Source organism: Peromyscus maniculatus, chromosome 23, assembly GCF_049852395.1.
Source record: "Peromyscus maniculatus bairdii isolate BWxNUB_F1_BW_parent chromosome 23, HU_Pman_BW_mat_3.1, whole genome shotgun sequence".
Classification (NCBI taxonomy): Eukaryota; Metazoa; Chordata; class Mammalia; order Rodentia; family Cricetidae; genus Peromyscus; species Peromyscus maniculatus.
Genome location: NC_134874.1, coordinates 45,960,097 through 45,979,245, shown reverse-complemented (window position 1 = coordinate 45,979,245; position 19,149 = coordinate 45,960,097). Strand labels below are relative to the sequence as shown.

The following is a 19,149-nucleotide window of genomic DNA, read 5'->3' as shown; positions in this document are numbered from 1 at the left end:
CTGTGCTCCCCATCACATACTCCCCCATGCAACCCGCAAAAGGGCTGGTCCTTGCAGGTGGAGAGATGCTTCAGCAGTTGAGACCATGCACTGCTCTTGTAGACGGTCTGAATTTGTTTCCCAGCACCCACGTGACGGGTGATATTTAAGACCATGTTTAAGACAGCCAGCTATCTTAAAATCATCACAAAGTCCAGCGCCTAGGGATCCAGTTTCCTCTTCTGGCCTCTTTGGACTCTTGCATTCATAATGTAACTCCCAGCCCCACCCCACATATATACACAAAATTAAAAATAAAACGTATCTTCAGAAAATGTATCTATTTTTAAAAAGGCTGGCCCTGTTCTGTCTTCTCTCACTCTAGTTCTGGATCATTCCCAGCATCCTTGGCAGCTCCAACCTCTACTTCCTGTCGGACGATGACTGGGAAACCATATCTGCCTGGATCTACGGCCTTGGCCTCTGTGGCCTCTTTGTAGTATCCACCATTTTCCACACAGTCTCCTGGAAGAAGAGCCACCTCAGGTACCCTCCACCCAACCCACAGGAAGGGCACATGGGCATACACTCTGTACACACATAGTCAGGAGTATGCCAGCATTCACCGTAATGGGGTCCTGAGGCACTTTCATAAACCCCCAACATGGCAGGCAGCCTGGAAAACTGTGCTCTGGTCCCTTACAGGTGGAGAGACTCAGGCTGGAGGGGGTGTCTCCAGGGTGGGGTGGGCACCTCTCTCAACTCTGTCTCTCAGTCTCTCTTCCACTGGGGAAGGCAAGGCTGTCCCTAGGCAGTGCTGTGGGCACTCCCGCACCTCCCTGGGACACAGTGGTTATGACCTGCCACCTCCTCTACCCACCCTAGGATGGTAGAACACTGCCTGCACATGATCGACCGGATGGTCATTTACTTCTTCATCGCGGCTTCCTATGCTCCTTGGTGAGTGCCAGCAACCCTCCCCGCTACCCTGGCTGCCTTCCTTTCTCCTGTTTGAATTTCTGTCTCCATTCCAGTGGGTGATTGGTGACCACACAGACAGGGAGTAGGTGAAAAGACATGCTCATCTTCTCTCTTGTGCCAAGAAATACCTACTTATTATCAGTGTCCTTCAAGGGTTGTTGTAGTTGAAAAAGAGCAAATGTGTATGTCTGTGTGTATGCAAATACTTATGTATACATTAGCATGTATTAACATATATTTACAGATATAAATGTCAACGATTGTATAGATGTATAGACACATTTGTACATGTATGCAGATATGCATGTGTTTTTGTTTTTGTTTTTTTAATCATTATTTGTGTGTGTGTGTGTGTGTGTGTGTGTGTGTGTGTGTGTGTGTGAGAGAGAGAGAGAGAGAGAGAGAGAGAGAGAGAGAGAGAGAGAGAGAGAGAAAGAGAGAGAATGTGTGTGTGGAGGGTGCGGTCTCAGGTTACCCAGGCCAGCTTTGAACTCCCTATGTATCTTAGGCTGGCCTTGGATTCCTGATCCTTCTGCGTCTGCTTTTCCAGTGCTGAGATTACAAGTATGTACCATGGCGCCTGGCTTATATGTGTGTTTTAAAAGCATTACTTTGTGTTGGGTGTGGTGGTGCACACCTTTAATCCCAGTACTTGGGAGGCAGAGGAGGGTAGATCTCTATAAGTCTGAGGTCAGCAGGGCTACACAGTGAGACCCTGTTTCAAAAAAATATATTATTCATATTTTTATCTTTTTTTTCCTTGTGGTGCTGGGAATCAAATCAGTTCTCTATCACTGAGCCATACTTTCCCTCAATGTTTCATACATATACTGTACATTGTAAAGCATGTATTTAGACACATGTGTGGCATGTACTTGCAACCCCAGGCTTTGAGAGGCTGAGGCAAAGCTTGAAGCCAACCCTGGCTATATAGTGAGCCCCTGTCTGGAAAACAAAGCAAAATGCCAAGTATCTATTTATACTTTTACCTCATGCCTGTTTTCCTTTTCATGTGTATGTGTGTGTGTGTGTGTGTGTGTGTGGTGTACATATGTGTGCGTGTTTTATGTGTGTTGGTGTCTGGAATCACCCTCCATCATTTTTCAGGAATTTGGATGACCACATTTCTTCCACATAGAAAACTGCATTTTTTTTTTTAAACCACTGTGATATAGGTAGAGCTTAGACTTTCTTTCACAAGTGCTAGGTAAACATTCTTCCTCCCACACTTTTTCTGAGATGGCATCTTGCTATGTTGCCTTGGCTGGTTAGGAAGGAACTTCTGTGAACAGATCATCCTTACTTCAGTCTTCCTCGGGCAGCAGCTGGGACTACAGTGTGTACCACCATGCTCTGCTACTTAACATGTCTGTCTGTCTGTCTGTCTGTCTGTCTGTCTCCCTTCCTTCCTTCATTCCTTTCTTTTTGAAGACAGAGTTTCTTGGTGTAACAGCCCTGGTTGTCCTGGAACTCACACTGTAGACCAGGCTGGCCTTGAACTCACAGAGATCCACCTGCTCTGCCTCCTGTGATGACTAGATACTGAGCAGAGTGTCCTCCCACCCCACATGTTTATCCTCCTGCTCTTTCTTCATTTCCCCTCTTTCTTTCAGTGGTTGAGAGCACCTGCTGCTCTTGCAGAGGACCGGAGTTCAGTTGCCAGCACCAATGTCAGACAGCTCACAACCACCTCTAACTCCAGTTCTGCTCTCTTCCACTGAGATCCTCCTGCCTCTGCTGGGATTAAAGGCGTGTGCTACCATTGCCTGAATTCTATGTTTAATATAGTGGCTAGCTTTTTCCTCCGATCTCCAGATAAGCATATCCCAATACTCTTCTGGTCTCCACTGGCACCTGCACTCACGTGCACCCCCATATAAATTTAGAAAAAATTAAAGGCTTTCTCATCCAAGGACTTCATTCCAGAGAAGAGTCAAAGGATATTCATGCTCGGCACCTTATTAGTTGTCTTTTTCTAAGCCAAACTGCTAGGGAAAGGGCTCAGATCTTTCTCTGCATCTTCACGTACGTAATTCATCTTGTGTGCAAAGAGTATAATCTTGCCGTCTTGCCGCCACCTCAGACTGTGATGGGACACCACGATGAAAGCAGCGTGAGGGAGCAAGCGTTGATTCCCGCTGGAGGCTCGGAGTACAGCCCGCCCTTCAAGGCAGGAACTTGATGAAAACTGGTGCCATCCGCACTGGGTGGGTCTCCCTACGGCAGTCACCACCACTCACAGCGGTCCTAGAAGACCTTCTTCTGGGAGATTCTAGGTCTCATCGAGGTGACAGTTAGTACTAGCCACCACATTTGCTTCCTTTTTTCAAATTCGTTTATTTGTGTTTTTTTTTTTTTTTTTTTTTTTTTTTTGGTTTTTTCGAGACAGGGTTTCTCTGTGTAGCTTTGCGCCTTTCCTGGAGCTCACTTGGTAGCCCAGGCTGGCCTCGAACTCACAGCGATCCGCCTGGCTCTGCCTCCCGAGTGCTGGGATTAAAGGCGTGCGCCACCACCGCCCGGCTCGTTTATTTGTGTTTTATGTGCATTGCTGTTTTTCCTGCATGATAACACCTCACATGTCCGTTGTGTGCCGGATCCCCTGGAACTGTGGGTGCTGGGAACTGAACCCAGGTCCTCTGGAAGAGTAGACAGTGCTCTTAACTGCTGAACTCTCTGGCTCTGCTATTCTTTTTTTTTTTTTAAGATTTATTTTTTATTTTAAATTTTATAAACTGTCTTATGATAACTTGCAAAAATAAAATCACAGGTCAAAAATTAGCCATATCCCAAGCCTGACTTCTCAATGAACTTCTGTAGAGTTAGACTAGCCATCTGGAATGGAAGCTTGGAGTTTACATTTTTATTATCAAATATATTTTTATGCATATATTCAGCACCCAAAACAAAAATCCATGACAGAGTTAGAAGCAGGAAAACTATCAGCTTTATCGCCTCTTTTGTAACTTGATACCTGCAATCAGTTCTTTCTCATCCTCTAATCTGCAGCCTTGTTTTCTTTTCAACATGCTATGCTGTGCCCACACATATATTTGTTGACGGACAGACATATATGATCGTATGGGTATTTATTTATTTTTAATTGTGTGTCTGTGTGAGACAATGTGTGTATGTGTACCATATACATGCAGGAACCTGTGGAGGCCAGAAGAAAGTGTCAGGTTCTTTCGAACTGGAGTGACAGGTGGCTAATGTGGGTGCTTGGACTTGAACCCAGGTTCCCTGCAAGAGCAACAAATCTCTCTGTTTCTGTCTCTCCTGCCCTCCCCTCTGAAGATGGGTTGCACTATGTAGCCCTGGATGGCCTGCAACTCACTATGTAGACCAGCTGGATCCCATCTGTGTCTGTCTCCCCAGTGTTGGGACTAAAGGTGTGTACCACCACGGCTGGCACAGCGAACATGCGTAACTCTCCAAACTCAAGCTTGCTGTTCTCGTCTGCTCTCCCCACTCCAGCATCTACTAATAGCTTCTGGGGATTTTACCACATTGGTTCAGTCTGTCCTATTTTTAAAATGACCACGAATAGGGCCTTTCAGATGACTTAGGGAACTGTGGTTGGTATGTAAAATGAAAGAAATTTAAATAAATAAAAAGGAAAGAAAAAAAAAAGATGACTTAGCCAGGAGCAGGGGCTCATGTCTTTAATTCCAGCACTCAGGAGGCAGAGGTAGATGGATCTCTGAGTTCGAGGCTAGCCTAATCTACTGAGTGAGTTCCAGGACAGCCAGAGCTACATAGAAAAACCCTGTCTCAAACAAACAAAGACAAAAAAAACAAAAAAAAGTTGACTTAGCAGATTTTTAAAATGGTGCCTGCAGACAGCCCTGACTTCTATAGACAAACCTGAGTTCTTGCCCCAGAAACCACACAGTAGAAGAAGAGAATCAACCCCCCAAAGTTGTCCTCTGCTCTCCACACATGTGCCACAGCATATGGACACACACACACACACACACACACACACACACACACACACACTCACAAACAAATGTTTAAAAAATTAAAAACCTACAGATGTACTGAAAACATTGTTGTTGTTTTTGCTTTTTGAAACAGGGTTTTTCTGTGCAGTTTTGGTGTCTGTCCTGGATCTTGCTCTGTAGACCAGACTGGCCTCAAACTCACAGAGATTCACCTGGCTCTGCCTCCCAAGTGCTGGGATTAAAGGCATGGGCCACCACCGCCCAGCTGTACTCAAAATACTGTACAAAATACAAGAGCTGGGCATGGCCGTGTATTAGGGTTCTCTAGAGAAGCAGAACCAATAGAAGGTATATATATTATAAAAGGTGTGTGTGATGTATATGTATATACATGTTCTTGTGAACGTGTGCACATGAACATGTGTATATACACTCATGTGAAGGACAAAGGTCATGTGGAGGTCAGATATCTCTCTTGTTTGATCTCCACCTTATTTTTTGAGACAGGGTCTCTTACTGAACCTGCCACTCACTATTCAGCGAGGCTGATGGCTGACTGAACCACAGGAATCCTCCTGTCTTGGCCTCCCCATCACCAGGGATTATGTGGGTTCTGGGGATCTGAACTCATGTCCTCATGCCTGAGTGACCGGCATTTTACTGACAAGTCTTCCCAGCCATGAGGCTAGCTTTGTCTGGGTCTTTTGTCAGGTGTGTCGCTCATACTGGCCTGAAACTGGTGACTCTCCTGCCTCAGCCTCCTGAGTGCTGGGACGACAGGTATGTACCATCATTCCAACTTTGCCAATTCAGTTTGTGCAGCATTCTGCCCCCCTGTGGTGAGAGGCCTTGTCCTACCTGGGCAGCCAGTGGGGACCAGGCTGCTCTAGGGTCAGCTTCCTTTGACAGGCTGGCCACGTAGTGATTGTCCTTGGTGGCCCCCTCAGGCTCTGCCCTTGGCTTTCTCTCTCCCAGGCTGAACCTCCGGGAGCTGGGCCCCTGGGCCTCCCACATGCGCTGGCTGGTCTGGATCATGGCCTCCACTGGTACTATCTATGTCTTTTTCTTCCATGAACGGTAAGTCAGGGCTGGGGGACTCACACTGGTGAGTTGTCCCTTAATTCTTCAGTACCACCTGCTCAGCAGCCTCAAGCAGGTGAGCCCCCATGACCCCCAAAATGCCTTCATCCTACCATTGAGGACCATGGCTGTACACCAGGTCCCATGGCCCAGAGGGACACATCTAAAGCAGTGTGTGTGTGTGTGTGTGTGTGTGTGTGTGTGTGTGTGTGTGTGTATGTGTGTGTTTAGGGGCCAGAGTTTAATGCTGGCCAGTGAGCTCTAGAGATCCTCCTGTCTCCCATCCGAAAATGAGGTTGCAGATGTGTGTGATCATGCCTGACTTTTATGTGGGTGTGGGGATCTGAACTCAGGTCTTCATGCTCATACAGAAAACCCTTTACCAGTGAAGCCATCTCCCTGGGCCCTGAATGTTTCCCCCCGAAAAAAAAAATCATAGTGGGTGTTGGGGAGATGGCTCTGTTGGTGAAGTTCCTGTTGTTCAAGCATGAAGTACTGAATTTGATCCCCGGGACACACTTTAACAGCTGGGCACAGTGGTGTACCCATTGTCCCTCTGCTGAGGAGGTGGAAACAGGAGGATCCCTAGGACTTGCTGGTCAGCCACCTTACCTTACTTGGCAAGATCCCCATCAGTAAGAGACCCCTTCTCAAGGTGGACAGCACCCGCGAAATGACACTTGAGGCTACTCTTTGGCTTCCACACATATGTGCTCACACCTCATACATATATGCATCTGCGCACCCATGAACACACACACACACACACATCAAAAAATTTTACTTTGTGTATGTGTGTCTGTGTGCATGTATATGTACGTATGTATGTAGGTGCCCAAGGAGGCCAGAAGAGGGTGTCAGATCCCTAGAGCTGGAGCTGTAGGTTGTTAGGAGCTGCCTGTTGTGGGTGCTGGGATTCGAACTACACATGCTCTTAACTGCTGAGCCGTCGATTCAGCACCCTATCCTCTCTAGATCATTTTTTATGACATCATAGGATACTTGACCCACTAAGTGGACTAGGTCACATGTCACCTGCCTTCCCTAAATGTGGTATCAGATAATGGGGAACGGCTTTAAGAGGTCACCCTGAAACCTTTTTTTTGTTTTTTTTTCCCCTGCTTTGGGACTGGAATGACAGTCAGGGAAGCAACAGAAAATAACCAAGTCCTACAAACACGAGCAGACAGGGCCTCCAGGAGACAGACAGTCCAGAATGGCATAGGGCTCGGGTCACCTAGCAATTCAGCAAATCTGAGAATGGCTGCTTGGGTCCTGTGGGAGAAGATACTGGGATTAATTAGTAATGTCTGCCATAGGCCACACATTGGCGAAATCCATATACTTGCTATGCTTAAACTTGCAATGCATGTTCTACCTACAGTGTAAACTTTAGAAGCTCAGAAACAGGCTCAGAGAAGCCAAGGGGCTTGTCATAAGATTTGCCCAAGGTCACGCGACTCCCATTACCCATTGATGTGACTGGGCAGAATATGAAAAGAGGAGTTCCACACAGAAAAAAAATCTCCTCTTCTCACTGTGTTGGTCTTCAGCGACAGAAAGTTGTGTGCTCTGTCCCTTTTTGGAAGCTTGTCCTGAGACTACATGATTTGTCTTCCCAGGTACAAGCTTGTGGAGCTGCTCTGCTATGTGGTGATGGGATTTTTCCCTGCCTTGGTCATCCTCTCCATGGTAAGTCCCACTTGCCCAGGGTGAGGACACCCATCTTCTGGAAGGAACACATGCGTGAGCTGGACCTGCCTCTTGAGACTATCAATCAAGCCCTCTCCTCTGGCAGCATGGGAAACAGAAGCTGAGTGGGTCTGTGTGCTTGCCTAAGGGGACAGAGAACAGGGAGAGCTCGCCTGGGAACTGCAGTATCCCTTGTGCCTAAGTCTGAGGTTAGGTCTCCATATCCTATGAAGGCGACTAGACAGCTCGGGCATGGCACTGTCCATGGTGCCTGGCACATAGTACCTGCTGAGAAACACTGGGTGCTTTGACTACTGTGTGGTTAACATTCAGTGACAATACTCTTGAGGACTAGGGAATATGTTACCGTGTGTGTGTGTGTGTGTGTGTGTGTGTGTGTGTGTGTGTGTGTGTGTGATGAGATACCTTAGAGCTATTCACAATACCACCCAAAATGTTTTAGATTCATTTTTTTGCCGCATGACAAATAGTGACTTAGAGGGCTGGACTGGAGAGGTGGCTCAGTGGTTAAGAGCACTTGTTGCTCTTGCAAGCCAACCTGAGTTTGGTTCCCTGCACTTAAGTCAGGTGGCTTACAAACACAAACACTTTTAACTCCAGGCAATCTGATGCCCTCTTCTGGCCTCCATAGGTACTGCATAGAAATGGGGCATAGACCCTCCCTCCCATATACATACACATAACTAAAAATGAAATATTTTTTAAAGCGGTTTAGAAAAGAAAGGGTTTATTTGGATCACAATTGCAGGTTACAGTCCATAATTTCGGGGAAGCCCAGGCAGGGATCTTGAAGCAACTAGTGACAACCACAATCAAGAGCAGAGAGAAATGACTAATTCTACTGTCATACAGTGCAGGACTCAAATCCAGAGACTGGTGCTGCCCATTTTTAGGCTTTGTCTTCAGACATCAGTTATAATAATCAAGACAATCTCCTATGGACAGACCCACAAAGCAACATGATCTAGACATTTCCTTGTGACTCTCTTCTCTGGTAATTCTAGATTGTGTGGAATTGGAGGTTAAAATTAAGCACCACATGGGATCTTTAAGATTTCAAAGAGACGTTTTTTTATTTCTTGAGAGGGTCTCCTGAAGCCCAGGCTTGCCTCAAACTCATTATGTAAAATAGTGTTGCTTTTTCAAGGCTGAATAACATTCCTCATGTCCAGTTCTTTCTTTCTTTCTTTCTTTCTTTCTTTCTTTCTTTCTTTCTTTCTTTCTTTCTTTCTTTCTTTCTTTCTTTCTTTCTTTTTTTTCTGTTTTAATTTGTGTTGTTTGCATGAGACAGAGTCCTGCTCTGTAGCCCAGGCTGGCCTTGAACCCCTTCTTCCTCTGCCTGCTCAGTCCTCGGGTTGCAGGCAGGTGCCACTTGCCCAGTCTACAAGAGAATTTGTTTTGTGGCTGTTCAAGTTGTAGAAAGACAAGGACAGTGGAACCTGACTGACCTAAAGATGGTTAGGTCCTATGTGCCAGTACAGATGATGGGCACGAGTGTGGCTTCCTGCATTCAGGTTAGGCGACTCACAAACACCTGTAACTCCAGCTTAGGGGGTCTAGTGCTCTCTTCCTGCCTCCTTGGGCACCCACACACATATGGTGCACACACACACACACACACACACACACACACACACACACACACAAACAAATAAATAAATAAATTTTTAAAAAGCTGGCATGATGTGTGCCCTTGTAATCCCAGCACTGGGAAGGATTTCTGAACTTGCTGGCCAGCCAGTATAGCCTTACCGATGAGCTCCAGGCTAGTGAGAGACCCTTTCTCATAAAAACAAGGTGAGTGGTCAGGTGCTGGGGGCTTATAATCCCAGCACTTGAGAGGTAGAGGCAGGTGGATCTCTGAGTTTGAGGCCAGCCTGGTCTACAGAGCAAGTTCCAGGACAGCTAAGGCTATACAGAGAAACCCTGTCTTCAAAACAAAACAAAACAAAACAAAACAAAACTGAAAGTGGATGGTGTCCTGAGGAGCAGTGCTTGAGGTGGACTTCTGACCTCTACATGCATGCACATGTACCACACACCACACATACACACACACACACACACACACACACACACACACACACACACACACACACTGAGAGAGAGAGAGAGAGAGAGAGAGAGAGAGAGAGAGAGAGAGAGAGAGAGAGAGAGAGAGAGAGAGAGAATGCTTCTTCACTATGGCTAAAATTCCTTCCCCAGAGAAGATATGAACATTTACCTCTCCTTGAGTCCACCAAAATCCACCTTAGGTTTACCTGCAGGGCTTTGTGTGAGGGATTATGGGCAGGAGCATGGGTGACTTTCTAGCAGCCACACTGGAAGATTGCATCCATCATGCCTGATGACTCCTCATGGGTATGCAGATGGAGTTCCCTCCCATATTGCCCACCTATAGCCTCTAGCCCTTCTCAGAGACCCCAAGGCCATGTGCAATTGGGGACAAATTGGGAGGGATGGCTGGATACTCAATGGAGGTTACTATGACCCTCCCTGGCCCCCTCTTTCCAGGAGGGAATGTCAGCACTCAACAAGCCCAGCTGTGATGATCCTTGGTGAGCAGGCTAAACCTCCTGAAGATGGCAACAGTTTGGCTGGGAGGATAGCTTTGCACAACATCCTTCCATCCAGGCCATGGCATGCCCCTTCTACTGTCTCTGTGGACTTGGCTCCTTTGGGACAGTCACATTTTATGGTAGCTGTCCTTTCATGCCTGGCTTATTTCACTTAGTGTTGTGTCCTTGGAGCTCCTCCCCATCATGGCTTGGTCAGAAGTCTTTTTTTTTTTTAAGGCCAAGTAACAAATAACATTCCATGATATGAGTATATCAACTGACTGTGAGTACGTGTGTGCAATGATGGGGATTGAACCCAGGGTGTGGCACATTCTAGGCAAGTGCTCTACTATTGAGGCAAATCTCAAGCCCCCTCCCCCACCTTTTTAGGGTCTTAGTATTTAGCTAACATTCTTGAACCTGCAATGTGACCCTATAAAAGTGGGGTTTTTGAGATTTTGGCTTTGTTTTGTTAAGGCAGAGCCTCGTGTAACCTGGCATGACCTTGGATTTATAATCCTGCTGCATTTGCCTTCTCCCAAGTGCTGGGCCTCTGAGGTTCGCGTTCGCTATCATCAACCAATTGCAGATTTGGAAAAGTAATATGGGAAAATTTGATATCACAGTGTTGAGATTTCCTAGGGGACTCTGGACTTGTTCACAACTTGTATGTCTTTTCGTTTGGGTGGCAGGAAATGACTAGCTCTTCCTCTGACTTGTGTCCAATCCTTTTCTTCCAACAGCCCAACACTGAGGGCATCTGGGAGCTGATGACAGGAGGGGTCTTCTACTGCTTGGGTATGGTGTTCTTCAAGAGTGACGGGAGGATTCCCTTTGCCCATGCCATCTGGCACCTCTTTGTGGCATTTGGTGCTGGTACCCACTACTATGCCATCTGGAGGTACCTCTACCTGCCCAGCACACTGCAGACCAAGGTGTCCAAATGAAATGACCCAGACTCCATGGGTCATTTAGACTTTGGGATCAAAGCATCTTGGGAAGTGAACTGAGAACTCTAACCCAGAGCATAGTGCCAAGGTCTGCCTGCCTTTTCCTGGATGGAATTCTTTAAGGGTCTAAGGTCCCTTTCACTGACAGCCAGACCACCTTTTGAGTCTCCAGCAAGGAAGAAAACATTTAGTCGTCTCTATGGAGAAGAAATTAATTCAGTACTGTATTTCTACTTTAGACAAATGACTTTTTTTTTTTTTTACTATAACCAATATTAACATCTTCAGAAAAGGGCAAAATTGGGAATGAGCATTTGAGAAGCAATTTTTAAGGTCCTGAGAATCTCCCTTTCTGCTGCAGGGGAAAACCACCTAGCATTATAGATGACAGATGGGGAATATCCCTGACCATTTCGGACATCACCAATCAATTGCAGAATTTGCATAGTGGTAGGTAGAATTCAACATAGTGCCCCATGCAGACATTACTAATTGATTCTGTGCTCATGATGGAACTTCTTGGCTGGCCTGGTATGTTAAGAGACAAGATCACAGCAGAGCCATTAGAAACCACTGTATGGAGGAGCATGCTTATCTCTGGACACAATTACCTTCTATTCCCTCCTGCCCACCTTCAAGGAAACATTGGTGTGGGATGTTTGGAGGCAGTGCAGGGAAACCAAGGCATACATTCCAAGCAGCTGCTGACACTCCGGTCCACCATGGCTGGTCCTTGGTACTGGAGGAACTGAGAGCTGGGATGAGGATGCTGCTACTTAGCTATTTCTTCTCATCTCACAGAATCCAGAGAAATGATGAAGCTGCATTCAGCAGGTTTTTTCCCCCCTTGGTTTTCTGAGATGGCTTCCAGAGGTCCCTCTGATGGGCCCACGAGCAGGGTCTTCAACTATCAGAATTATGGAATGTCTACATCCCCAACCTCTGAGGTGACATGTCAGCTAAGAACATGGCTGTCAGGGGCCTATCCTCAGCCACCTCTACTCCTGGGCTAGCCTTGTCATAAGATGCCACCTGGACACTGGCTGAGTTTTGGAGCTGCGGGCCATGCTCCTGACCTGAGCTGACAACTCAGAATCTCTGGAAGAGGCTACTGGAAATCCAAGGTCTTATTCAACAACTTCCGGCCAGATGGGTGTGGGCGAGGGTGGGCCTAGACAGGGTGCCTTATACTTTGTTCTAGCACATTCCAAGGTATTTCAGGGCTTCCTCACCTGGAATCCCATATGTCAAAGCCAGTATTAAATCAAGTTTATGCATTCCTCAGAAAGATGGTTTTGGAGCCAGTGAGCTTTAGGATTGGTTTTGTCTAGCCTGCCTGTGCATATGAGTGCTGTGTGCATGTATGAACGTGTGTGTGTGTGTGTGTGTGTGTGTGTGAACAGGACCTCCAGCCCCTGGAAACCATCTTGGGTAATGCTGTCCCATGGATCTCCCCCATGTTTCCTCCAACTGGGGGTCAGGGTTCAGAGAAGAGGACCACAATGGAGACAACTGACTGCAGACCGGCCTCCCCTTGTGTCTGAGGCTACTGGGGGAAGGGGTGGGGCATCTGGAATGCTGTGTGGGAACTCCCCTGGATGTGGCACTGGTCAGACCAAGAGAATCTTTTGTCACTAGGATGCTAATGGGGACCAAGGAGGTTCCCAGGAATAGTGATGGATGCCAGGACACTGACTTGGCACTTCAAAGTGACCACATGGCCCCTGCGGAGCTCATGAGGTGAACAGTTCCACCTCCTGTGCCCCTGGGCTGAGCATTTGATTTGAGTTGGCCCTAGATGGCTACCCCACATGTTGTCTCTCTCCTACCCAACTCCTACTCATCCTTCAAAGCCCAAATACACATTGAGGAGCTTGTAGATTTTGTGTGACTCTGGGGCTATCTTCTGCACCCCCTCATTCCTCGTGCTTATTTGTATCACAGCTCAGAGCCCTGTCTGTCACTCAGGTACTTAAGCTGCTCCTAGAGGGCAGAGCTTTCTTGCTGGGATTGTCATCAAATTTGGCCTTCCCCATCTGCAAGGGTTTACTGTTCTCTGTGGCAGGTGCTGCCAACTACAAACAAAGTAAATGAGACAGTCCTTTATAGGGGGACTATAGGGAGAGATGGCTCAGCAGTTAAGAGCACTTCCTCCAGAGGACCTGGGTTCAATTCCCAGCACCCACATGGCAGCTCACAACCCTCTCTAATTCCCGTTTCAGGGGAGCTGATGCCTCTTCTGGCCTCTGCAGGTGCTAGGCGTGCATGTGATGCACAGACATACGTGTAGGCAAAATAGCCACACATATAAAGATAAATAAATAAATGGGGCTGCATGAAGAAAGGAGTAGGGTAATAAATATCCAGTGGGGCTGCTGAGATGGCTCAGAAGTGAAGGTGCTTGCTGCTAAGCCTGCTGACCTGAGTTCAGTTCCTGGGGCCCACAGCAGGAGAGACTGGACTTCTGTAAGCTGTCTTCTGTCACACACACACACACACACACACACACAAACGGTGATATTTGTAATCTAAGAAATAAAGCTTGCCTAAAGATCAGAGGACAGAGCCAGCCACAAAGTTAAACACAGAGGCCAGGCAGTGGTAGTACACACATTTTGTTTTGTTTTGTTTGTTTGTTTTTTGAGACAGGGTTTCTGTGTAGCTGTGGTGCCTGTCCTGGATCTTGCTCTGTAAACCAGGCTGGCCTCGAACTCACAGAGATCTGCCTGGCTCTGCCTCCCGAGTGCTGGGATAAAAGGCATGCTCTACCACCTCTCAGCTTGGTGGCACACACCTTTAACCCCAGTATTTGGGAAGCACACACACCATTAATCCCAGCACTAGGAAGGTTGAGATAGGAAGTGAAATGGCTGAGTGGAGAAAGACATAAGGCGCGAGGAGACAGGAACTAAAGAGCCTTTCAGCTGAGGACTCAGGAGCATTCAGTCTGAGGATTCGTGGAGTTGGTGAGGTGAGACGTGGCTGTGGCTTGTTCCTTTGTCTCTCTGATCTTTCAGCATTTACCCCAATATCTGGCTCCAGGTTTTTATTATAAGACCATTTAGAATAGAATTCATGCAACACACACACACACACACACACACACACACACACACACACACACACACATACAGACAGTGACTTAAAATGCAGCATCAGCCTGTGTCCTAATTCGTTATGGTGAAATTTCAACTATGGGTAACACTTGGGAGCCTCCTGAAAGGCCTTGGCTACTCTTCCTTCCCTTGCTCCAATTCAAGACACACTAGCATCATCTAGCATCATTCAGGAAGGAGGGTCTCCCAGGATCCCATTCCACTCCAGCCCTGATTCCAGATGTCACCACATATCACCAGAGCACCAGAGCAGGAACAGAGATTCCCATGGGAGGAGTGTGGGGGCAGAGAGCACGCTGGGACCTAAGATGCCAGCACTCCACTATTGTCATGACCCAAAGAGCCAGGGAGACAGCAGCAGTGTGTCTCACAGCTGTGCACAGCTGGGAGAGCTTCCTTGGAGGGTTTGGAACACTCCGGGTGGGGTGGGGGTGGGGGGCGGTAGAGTCAATCTCAGGCCAGAGCTAGAATGGAAACATGAGCAGGGTTGGGTGGCTCTCTCATGGGGAAACATAAGAGGGGAGCCCTGGGTGACAGAAAGAGGAAACAGTGCTGGGAACCGCAAGCAGACCTGGGTCTCATTGTCCAAAGCTGCCTTGGCTGAGGCTGGGCCCTTGTGCGGCAACACAGTGTGATGAGGATAGGAGCTTGCAGGGAACCTCGGCCCTGCCTTTCCTGCCTGCCCGCCCAGGTCTGTGCTGCTCTCCTCTCCCCATTTTTCTCCTCACTCCCTTCCTTTTCTTTTTCTTTCCTTTCTTTTCTCTTTTCTTTTCCTTTCTTTTTTCTTCTCTTTCTCTCCTTCCCTCCCTCCCTTCTTTCTTTCTCCCTGCCCCCCCCCATCTCTTTTCGAGACAGGGTTTCTCTGTGTAAACCAGGCTGGCTTCGAACTCACAGAGATCTACCATCTGGGATTAAACAAGTGCACCACCACACCCAGCTTTTCCTTTTCTTCTTTTGAGATGGGGTCTTGTGTAGCCAAGGCTAGTCTCACATGGCCAAGAATGTCCTTGAACTCCCGATCCTCCTGCCTCTACCTCCCAGGGCTGGGCTTGTCAGGGTGCAGTGCCACATCCAGTGCTGGGGAGGCAACCCAGGGCTCCGTGCTTGTCAAGCGAGCACTCTACCAGCGCAGACACATCCTCATTTCCCTGCTCTCTACTGAATTCCCAGGGTCTGGGGATTGCGCTACATCTTGTGTGGGATATCTGAGGGGAAAAAAATCTACGTACACTAAGCTCTTATGTCTGTTAACTTTATTCCTCTAAGACAAAATTCTATCAATACAGCTATAGCTCCGTCAGGCATTCAGGACAAGAATAAATATAGATACACCAAGCTCTTTATCTGTCTACTTTATTTCTCTGGGATGAAATCCTGTTTCCATAGCTACAGTTCTGTCCAGTTCCCTAGCCCATAGTCCTGCTAACGACTAAACTCCTAGGCTTCCATCTTCATCTTCGTCCTCAGTTTCCTCATTCTCCATTTCCACTACTCTCTACTCCTGGCACTCAGAAAACTCTACCCGAGATCTGCTTACCCTCTGCGGAACCTCTGTCTTCCTCTCTTTTCTCTCGCCATGTCGTTCTGTCTGTTTCTACCGAAAATGCCTGTCTTCCTCTGCCTGGCCACACGATTCTCTGCCTCCTAAGGAATGTTCCTCCACCCTACCTTCCACCTTGATATCTAAAACCTCTAGGTGAGGAGATGGTCTGAGCTTCATTTGCACAAGAAGCAAGCTATATGTCTGAGGGGGGGAAGTGGGGGGCAGGAAGAAGGAGTTAGTAACTTAGAAGTTCAGTGGGTCTAGAAATATTTGGGCATGCAAAAATTTCATAGTAGAAGACAGCTGAAATATTAAAGGCTGGATAGCACCAAATATTCATAATAAATGGCTTGCCTTTTGACAGACCCTTGGCTGGTCAAAGTATAGCTTTAATACACAGCTGAATCTCGATAATATATTCTTGTGGCCTGCAAGAGCTCTCTTTTCCATCTAAGCCTGCAAATGAACAGGGCAGGCTTCCCTCTAGAGCTCTGCCTGAGCCTAGTGATGGGGAAGAGACATGGGAGGATCACCAGGGCGCACTGGTGGGCCAGTCTGGCTGAACTGGTAAGCTACAGGTTCAGTGAGAGACCTTGTCTCAAAAAAATAAAAATAAAAATAAAAATAGGGTGGGGGACTACAAGATAGATCAGGCTGTAAAAGCTCTTCATGCCAATGATGGCCTGAGTTCAATCCCTGGAACCCATGGGATAGAAGGAAAGAATCGACCCCTTTCCCCAAGATATCTGAAAATTGTCTCCCATGACCAATATAAATAAAAATGTGATTGAAAAAGATAAGATGAGGAGTGGCTGGAGAAGGTGCTGACATTGACCTCTGCCTGGCCCTCACATGTGTGTGTTTGATCATACCTGTATGCACACACATGAACACATACATACCCCCAAAAATGAATAAATAAAAATAATTTAAAAATAAGAACTGAAGATGTGGGTTTAGACACAGGGAGGGATTTATTCGGCTGGCTGGCAATTGGGGATGGATCAGGCATGCCACCATTGGCTGTGGCAGCTCCCCCACATGAGTCCCTCCTCTAGTCCCAACAATCTTCTCTTTGTAGTTGGCTTCAAGATGGCCTTTAAATCAACGGTTGGCACTGGCGGGCTGTGTGTGTGTGTGTGTGTGTGTGTGTGTGTGTGTGTGTGTGTGCCATGACACACATGTGTAGGTAAGAGAACAACTTATGGGAGTTTCTTCTCTCTTTCCACCATTGGATCGTGGTATTTGAACTCAGATCATCAGGCTTGGTGGCCTAGCTCCCTCTTCAGCCCTCCTCTGCTCTACTGTGTAGCTGAAGTGTTCCTGTGTCCCACCTGGCCCCAGTCAGGACAAATCTCTCTCACCCGCCAGTCCTGCAACTGCTTGGACCCAAGTAAACACACAGAGGCTTATATTGATTAAAACTGCTCAACCATTAGCTCAGGCTAACTATTGACTAGCTCTTACAATTAAACCCAGCCCGTTTCTGTTAATCTATATGTCACCATGTTTTCCGTGGCTTTACCTGTGTGCCATTACATGATGCTCCCTGCACAGCAGGCTGGGGTCTCCTCACTCAGCCTTCCTTCTCCTTGTCTGTTTATCCTGCCTATACTTCCTGCCTGGCTACTGGCCAATCAGCTTTTTACTTATCAACCAATCAGAGCAACACATATTCACAGCATACAGAAAGACATTACCCCATCACTGCTGTGTAGACTTGACCTTTCTAAACATGGTAGCTTTCCATCGCTGCTACAGAACACTGGGCAAAGTCAAGTTAAAGAAGGTGAGAGATTTATTTTGGCTCATGGTCTCCGAGGTTTCAGTCCATGGTCACTTGGCCTCACAGTTTTTGATGAAGCAGAGCATCATGGTGGTGGTGGTGGTAGGGGAAAGGAGAATGAGAGAGAGAGAGAGATTGAGTGAGAGAGATCTCTCTTCCTATTTTCCGGGGTAACTTCCTCCAGGCAAAACCCCCACCAGCTAACATCCCATTCAGCTGTGAATTGAGGATTACTTAACTGATGAAATCAGCACCCTCACAATCTAGTCACCTTTCAATCCCTCCAACTCTGAACTCTCCTGATCAGGGATCCCATGAGCTTTTGGTGGGGACACTTCAGAGCTGAACCATGACACTACCTGACTTATATCAGCATAATACTTCCAAGGTCATCTCTGTTGCAGCATGTATTAGTACTTTGTTGCTACATTAATAAAAATAGAGAATAATAATGACTGTTATTATTAGTGTGTGTCTGTGAGTTCAGACATGTGAATGACACAGCATGTATGTGGAGGTCAGAGGACATGTAGCGGGAGTCAGTTCTCACCTTCCACAGTGGGTTCTGTGGCTTGAACTTAGGTTATCAGGATTGTGTGGCAAGTGCCTTCACTCTGAGCCATCTTGTCAGATCTGCATCACTTTTTGTGACTGAATATTCACCAATCCCATTTGCCAAGTGATAGACATATTAGTAGTGTGAACAATAGGTAGTAAATATAATAAGGCTTTTACTGCTGCATACATTTGCACACACATTTTTTGAATTTTATTTCTCTCTCTTCTCTCTCTCTCTCTCTCTCTCTCTCTCTCTCTCTCCCTCTGTATGTGTGTGTGTGTGTGCGTGTGCGCATGCACACATGTGCATGGGGCACGTGTATGCCCAAAGTGGCCAGAAGAGGGTGACAGATTGACGGAAGCTGAAGTTACAGGAGATTGTGAAGACCTAGATGAGGGTGCTGGGAACCAAACTTGGGTCTCCTGCAAGAGCAGCGAGTGTTCTTAAGTGCTGAGCTATCTCTCCAGACACTGTATGCACGTTTTTGTGTAGAACTGTGTCTCCATTCTCCTGAGAGTTCCTAGATTGTCTGGGAAAGCTGTTATCATTTGAGAAACTACAGGTTTTCCTGGGCCTCTGGATGGTTACTATGGATAGTTGACTTCTAGATTTGACTAGGAGATAAGGCTCTGGGATGTCTGTGACAACGTTTCTAGAATAGGTTAATTGGAATGGAGGCGATACTATCCCACGGGCTGGGGTCCTAGACTGAATACAAAGGAGAAAGTGAGCTTAGCACCAGCATGCATCGCACTCTGCTTCCTGTACGGGAACACAGTGTGACCTGCTGCCTCACACCCTCAAACTGTGAGCTGAAATGAACCCTGCCTTTCTCAAGTTGTTTTTCCCAGGTGTTTGTCACAGCAATCAGACAAAAAACCAATACACCATGTCACCATGTGTGTTCCCACCAGAAACATGTAAAAGTTCCAATTTCTCT

The 19,149-nt window shown here is 47.0% G+C and overlaps 1 protein-coding gene across 4 annotated transcripts in view; it reads left to right on the top strand.

Moving 5' to 3' along the window:
• Mmd2 (monocyte to macrophage differentiation associated 2) overlaps nt 1-12,493 on the top strand; it is a 49,234-nt gene extending 36,741 nt beyond the window's left edge. For 2 of the 4 annotated variants that reach the window (XM_006992677.4, XM_076560231.1), the window contains 5 exons: nt 365-525; nt 865-939; nt 5,880-5,981; nt 7,607-7,676; nt 10,999-12,493. In XM_006992677.4, coding sequence (XP_006992739.3) covers nt 365-525; nt 865-939; nt 5,880-5,981; nt 7,607-7,676; nt 10,999-11,202 — 612 coding nt within the window. In that variant the 3' untranslated portion in view covers nt 11,203-12,493. Of the gene's footprint in view, nt 1-364; nt 526-864; nt 940-5,879; nt 5,982-7,606; nt 7,677-10,211; nt 10,498-10,998 lie in introns of those variants that run through there. The other 2 variants (XM_076560232.1, XM_042268528.2) reach the window with 2 other exon arrangements.
• Nucleotides 12,494-19,149: the final 6,656 nt, after the last annotated feature.